Source organism: Barbatula barbatula, assembly GCF_947034865.1.
Source record: "Barbatula barbatula genome assembly, chromosome: 25".
NCBI lineage: Eukaryota > Metazoa > Chordata > Actinopteri > Cypriniformes > Nemacheilidae > Barbatula > Barbatula barbatula.
Genome location: NC_136788.1, coordinates 8,678,673 through 8,685,740, shown reverse-complemented (window position 1 = coordinate 8,685,740; position 7,068 = coordinate 8,678,673). Strand labels below are relative to the sequence as shown.

General features: G+C 41.2%; 1 protein-coding gene across 1 annotated transcript; it reads left to right on the top strand.

The window, feature by feature from the left end:
- Nucleotides 1-4,997: 4,997 nt before the first annotated feature.
- foxb1a (forkhead box B1a) lies at nucleotides 4,998-5,939 on the top strand (the record flags this gene model as incomplete). Its single annotated transcript, XM_079449630.1, has 1 exon — nucleotides 4,998-5,939. The coding sequence occupies one exon, from the start codon at nucleotides 4,998-5,000 to the stop codon at nucleotides 5,937-5,939; it is 942 nt and encodes a 313-aa protein (XP_079305756.1).
- Nucleotides 5,940-7,068: the final 1,129 nt, after the last annotated feature.

Sequence of the window (7,068 nt, the reverse complement as noted above, 5' to 3'; positions counted from 1 at the left end):
TTTGATATTTTACAATGCCACTGGTACACATTGGTTGGATTAATAGTAATAATCTAATCTAAATGACACACATTTTTACAGTTCAACGCACAAGAAAATGACATTTTTATTGTAAAAATAACCACAGTTTAAGCATATTTGTTGTAAAAATATGTTAGTACAAAAGGTACCATCAACCTGCCATAAAGCATTGCTACACATGATACTACACCAAAACATATACCATAAAACTATCGTTTATTTTTAAATAAGTTTATAAAACAAACTTTCCACGAATGTGACGCATTTTTTATTGTAATTTCATCACATGTTAATGTCTTATTTAGGCCACAAATGCATATCAGCTCCGTTTCTCTGCAGTCAACATAAAATGACACGGGTTCCTTTAAGTTATGCCGTGCAAAACCGCTAACAAACCATAAGCCTATAATTAAGACAAAGTCCATCAAGCAAATGAGGGCAGCGTGAGATAATAGCGTTTAACTGGATTTGCGCACTACCCCTCCCCTATAGTTTCCTCGCCACTAAAAGGGTTTTGAGCATCATAATGAGAGCCCTCTGTCTGCTAATTAATTGACATTCTCCTGAATATTCATTCTCCGCATCACAAACACGCGCTTAATTGCGCAGTAAAACATCTCGGGGGATAGAGATCGCCGCAGACTTCATTAAAACAACACTGATCGGACTCAGAAAGGGACCGTGACTCACCGTAAAGGTGTGCTGTCCGACGCGTTGTCCAACCTCTCCAACTGTAAAAGCCAGTATCTAATGATATCCTTTATTTCTGAAAATAATGGTTTCAAACAACGCATTGGTTTAAATGATCGACTTTTGCTTATTCAAAGGACACACGGTGTCCGCTTTAACAATGAACAGTGAATCTAGTTGAAAAAAAGTTCAATGTAAATGATGTAATCTCTTGACTTGGACTGCATGTTTGCATTAACAGTTTCAGCTACACAGCCAGAAATTGCAGTTTGTTTATTCGTTTGTTCTTCGGTAAATCTACATTGCCTGCAGAAACACGAGACTAATAATGCGATAAAATAGCCTGCGCATTGACTTTGCCGAGAGCTCAGCGGGGTTCGGCTCGACAGCAGGTTTGACATGCACTTTACAGAGTTACAAGGATGCTTAGCTACTACAAATAATAAGCTGTTAAAGTAAAAATAATAATAATACTTGAATTTAAATATTAGGCCTACCATATACAATATAATAATTGTTTTATAGCCGTATTTGTGATTGAATATATGTTGGCTTTTATTGGGTATATTTATTTTTTGTATATTAGTATATGGTGTTTAAATGTTATATATTCCAAAACAGTATAGCGTCAGCCCGAATATTTATCTGTCCCTCGATTTTTCCTGGGTGGCAGCATATTCCAAAGTGGACTCAGTTTGACAATATTGTTTTGCTATCATTCGCTGCCTCACAATGAATGGCATCGATCCTCTTTTAACAACATTTGTTTCCTATTGTATGGCGGAGGGCAGACGTGTGAAAGTGGCTGTTTGATTCTCTTTTTCATCCGCGTGACCTCAGCTTTTGTGTCTCATCGCCCTGGGAATGTCACGCCTCGCTACTCTACTTTTAGATGCTTCAGAAAGTGGCTTTGTTTATCTGCCTTTTTCAGACGCACACAAAATTGTTCTCGGTCCCCCCAGCTGTAAAAGATACTTAAGACCAGAGCCCCCGGTTCACAAGTGCAATGCAATTTGGTTTAGACCAACCTTTGTTCAGCTTGTACAAATGACCAAACTCACTCGCACATTATACAGTTGATCTACTGCTGCAGGGACTCAGAAGCCATTCAAGAATCTTTGGTGGCATTTTCAGTTGGCCATTCGAGCATGCACTGTCCATAACGTATAGAGCTAGGGAGAGAAAAAAGCAACAAATCCATTACAGCTGCCGGAAAATCTTTCCGCAAAAAAATGGAAATTGTTCAATGAGTTGGGTGGTCCCTCATCACAGGTTGATACTGTCCTATTGTGCGCATGATTAACTGTTTTGCCTGTATTGGATCGGCCGAGGAACGCGCGGGCATGTGGGGTTATTTGCAAAAAAATGCTTTTATAAAGTAAAAGTAAAATTATAAATAAAATATTCGGCAACTCTTGGTTAACCAATATATAATACGCGGAATTATACATTTGCTATAATACTATACACAAACAGTGCAAATCAATCTAACAGCATGACACACATTATATGATGTTCATTTCATCTATTCAATTTAGAAAACATAAACACCGAATTGTGATTAGCTTTGTGTGCAGAAATTTTTATTTTATTTTTATTTTGACTTGTTTTCGAGTGCTTTTCCCATTGAACACTAGAAAGTCACATAGTTGTTTTTCTATTGTTTCTTGTCTGGGTAAACATTTGGACAGGGAAATAAACACTTTTTATGAGGAGTAGTGCGAACACACACACACACTTTCTCACACGCACTGAAGGTGTCGAATACTTTGTCACACCACAGATTTATTTAAGAATACTTGCTCTGTCACAAAAGCTCGGCTTGATCGACGTTGCTTTCCAAAGATATCCTCAGAAGAACTCAGGAAAACTTATGTGAAAAAGGCTGGAAAATCGGAATCCTTTGGCCCTTTTCTGTCAATACACAAACAGAGGAATGACAAGTTAAAAGAAGTACTTTATGGTGCAGAGAGAAAAAAATTGCTACATAAAAAGGGCCGTGTGGAAGACGCAGCGTGAAACTGCATGACTTCCTTGGAGAAAAAGTGTTTGTGAGACGGTGATTGTGTGGCAACCAAGGAAACTATAAGGCTTTGCTTGGTACTTTCCTCCTGATTTGTAAATAGTAGCTGCCTGGTAAAAGTTTTCTCGCTCCCTCTCTCTTCTCAGGCTTTCCTCGGTTTAGGTCCAGATTTCCCTCCAACATCTTCCAAAGAGGCACCAGAATAAACAATGCATATTGCCTCTAATCGCTTGTATGGTCGATTCTCTTCGTGATCCGTCAGAGCAGGCAGGGGTCTCATTGGTGGATTTATGGTGGAAAATTTGCATAAATTATGAGCAAATCCGCGAGCGCGTGTGTGGTCCATCGCATTGCAAACTCACCAAGCGGAAAGGTGGCCCTTGGTGAGCCTTGAAAAAAAAGCTTGAATGGCCATTGCTCAAAATAGGCTTCCATTTGGTTTTCACATTCATATAATTGACTTATGGATATTTTATACAGTTTTCACAACGCCACTCTGAAGGCTTTATTTGCATATCTGAAGTACTTTTCAGTTTGCTTTCCATGAGCACAAAAGGCCGCCTGGCATCATGAAGTTTCATTTCAAGAAGGTTTTTGTTTGTTTTGTTTAAATGTTTGCGCATTTTCTTATGCACACTTCGGGTCACGTCTTTTGTCTTTTTTTTCCAAGAAAACACAGTTGAATTCGTCAAACAGTTTCAAGCATTATAACAAAATTTTCTTGCACGTTTGACAAGTAAAATGCACTTTTTAGTCAATTATTCGATATTGACAAATGTTGACAGCGTTAATATAGTGTTGGTACACGCGGTCCTGTCTTTTTCTATTTATCCGTGAAGAGGTTTCTCAAGTATTGTTGTTAATATTGTAGGATGTGCCTGCGCATTTAAAACAGCAATAATGAGTCTCGCAGCAGATTTGGCTACATTTTTTTAATTAGGCGAATATTTGTCGTTCCCAAAATTTGCTCACACATTAGTGTTCGCGTTAATGCGTATTTGCGTAAGCAAGTACCGTGTAATACTAATGAACTACACATAATTAATGTGTCATTATTTTGTAAAGCCGTTTGGAAGTAGGCTAAACATTATCAATAATTTCTATTAAAAATTATTAAAGTGACGTGTGTAGTGTCATAAAATGCACCGTAATCCAAAGTGTTAAGGATTTTTTTGTTATAAATCTATACCCTGATTGCGTAATGTACTTCCTAAAACATTAGCACTGACAGCTAGATCATTTCCGTGTTGCTAATAAACATATGCTTATGAGATAAATGACATCGAACAGGCATATGGCTCCCTTGGCTCATTAGATAACGACGCGCTCAGGTTAGTCATGTGGAAATCGACAAAAAAATGTGTTGTTACACGCTTTAATTTGCTGTCCACATGTTTACGTTGGGATGCAATTGACGTTTTTGCTCTAAAGAGCCGCAACAAAAGCGGGCGAAGTCATATGCGCTGTGTCATGACAGGAGAACAACAAAAAAGTAACTGTGACTATACAATGCATACTGCAAGAAAGTTCCAGTCAATTTCCATGTCAAACATCCCATTGCTCAGTAGCTCCATTTGTACGTGTGAATTGTAGACCAAGCACCCTGCGAAGCACACAGAAAGGTTCACACACATACCTTCACACACTGTTACCGGGTACCATCGCAGTTCAATTCCGGTTGCCGAGCCTTTTCACCCCTTTGCTCTGTCTTCAAATGGAAATGATTTCTATTGGCCCAAGGTGTCCATGTAAATAGGTGTAAATGAAACCAGATTATGCCTTTCTCCCAGCCCCCCTCCTCCCAAGGCGATTGTCATGTGATAGCAAAGAAGTGGCACATTAATGAAGCGCCTCTACAGGGGTCTTTTCTGCCCATGTCGCCACATAAAACTATCAGATGGTTAGAGGAAGGACATGGATGCAGCCACTTAGCTCGTCTTATCAGGAAAGAAGGAGAGAGAGAGAGGACCTAGTCCATTCAAGCTGGCCTGGGAAGAAGGAAGCTTTACTTTCTCGAGATCACAGCTCCTCCAAGAAGTGAACTTGTTTTTCTAGGACGTGTCTTGGCGTTCCTTCGCATAAACTGCGGATCGTGCATCACGCTTAACTTTAATCCACTGAAATTTGGACGGGCTGCATATATGGTAAAATCATCCATAGCTTGCTTACATTTCATCCTGTGCTCCTTTGAAGACTTGTGAAGTATCTTTCGGACACACAGGTAGACTTTCTACTGAATATCTTGCAACGCAATTTTCTAAGGATGCCTAGACCCGGGAGAAACACTTACAGCGACCAGAAACCTCCGTACTCCTACATTTCTCTCACCGCCATGGCTATCCAGAGCTGTCCGGAAAAGATGCTCCCCCTTAGCGAAATTTACAAGTTTATTATGGATCGTTTTCCGTACTACCGAGAGAACACCCAGCGCTGGCAAAACTCCCTGCGCCACAACCTTTCCTTCAACGACTGTTTCATTAAAATCCCCCGCCGCCCGGACCAGCCCGGCAAAGGCAGCTTCTGGGCACTCCACCCCAGCTGCGGCGACATGTTCGAGAACGGAAGTTTCCTAAGACGCCGCAAACGCTTCAAGGTGATGATGACATCCGATCACTTGGCACCCAGCAAGAGCTCGGACGCAGCCCACTACCTCCAGCAGCAAGCCAAGCTCAGGCTCAGCGCCCTGGCAGCGACGGGCACCCATCTCCCCCAGATGTCCAGCTACAACTTGGGAGTGCCCCAGCCGTCCACGTTCAAGCATCCCTTCGCCATCGAGAACATCATCGCCCGAGAGTACAAAGTGCCAGGGGGGCTGGCGTTCTCTACCATGCAGTCCATGTCCGCCGGGTATCCTCTGCACAACCAGCTCACCACAGCTTGGCCCCATATGTACAGCACCAGTGTGATCGACAGCGCGGCCCCCCTCTCGATGACCAGCAGTGATTACAGCGCATACGGCGTGCCCATCAAGTCTCTCTGCCACGGGGGACAGACCTTACCGGCGATCCCCGTCCCGATCAAAGCGACTCCGGCGTCGGTGCCCGGCCTGTCGGCTTTGTCTCATCACATTCCTGCGTTCCTGTCGAACTCTCCGCAGTCTCTGAGTCCGACGTCCCCGCAGACAGCGACCAGCCAAAGCAGCCCCGCCACCCCGAGCGAGACTCTGACGAGTCCCTCGACACTCCAATCGGTCGCTGTGCACTGACACAACAGGTGTCGTTACCTGAGAACTGGGCCTTGTGGTCAGCACCTATTCCAAAGCTGAATTTTAAATATGGTCCTTGAAAACGTATGCCGAAAAATTCTCGCTACACAATCAAGGCAAGAGCTATCTATGTTGCAGTGATGTTTATTTAAGTGTATGTGTTTCCAGTTTAAATGTTGATCACACGGATCGAACGCGGATATAATATTGTAAAATTGTCATGGTTTTTCTTTTCCAAAATATCGGAGAGTTTCAACATTTTAAATATACAGAATTTATGTGCTTATTTTACAAGTTGACTGTTGGCGTATTTAAAGCACTGCACTCTGCTTCATGTTTGGATTGCACAAGTGCTAGTCGAGTCACAAAGCTTAAACAGACAATAATGATTCCGTCTTTCGTGAACCATTTTAGTCTTCAATTTGAACAAGAATCTCATTTGCAAAAAAATGAAGAATTCTCTCATGTGTTGATTCTCTCAGTCGACAGCAGAGTGATCTTATTCAGACGATGTTCGGCTTCATATATGTTTTTAGTAGTCATGCTACTAACTTCTTCGACAGCTAAACTCGTTTCAGTCTGCAAACCAAATATACATATCAACTTTATCGACCCCCCCCCCCCCCCCCACACACACACGTACAGTATTTGCTACAATGTCAAACTTGAACAAGCAAATAGATGCAAGTAATAGGCGAAGTCGCTTTTACGGCGAAGTAAATATGTGAATAATTGCAAATAAGTGATATTGAATTGTGTAAAATGCACTTTTTAGTTAGATGTTTTACATAATATTTTCCAGGAAATGTTTTGTGAGCATTTAATTTAAAGCCGTGGTGACCATTTGTATTAAATGCCGTACATTTGTACTTTTTGTCCACATATGAAGCATGCCTTTTCCAGACTTTGTGTTGTTTTGCTGCAAGCATGCGTGCTTCTAAACGATGTGCAAAACGTCTGCATTAAATTATAAACTTGGTCATCGAAATATTTTTTCATTAAAATTGTGTAAAATGTATTCTGGTGTTCTTTTTATTTAGCTCACGTATTTTGACCATTTCTCCAGGCACTTATAAAAAGGGATACTTTTTTTATTAAGTGTTTACTTATTTTATTATGAATAATAACC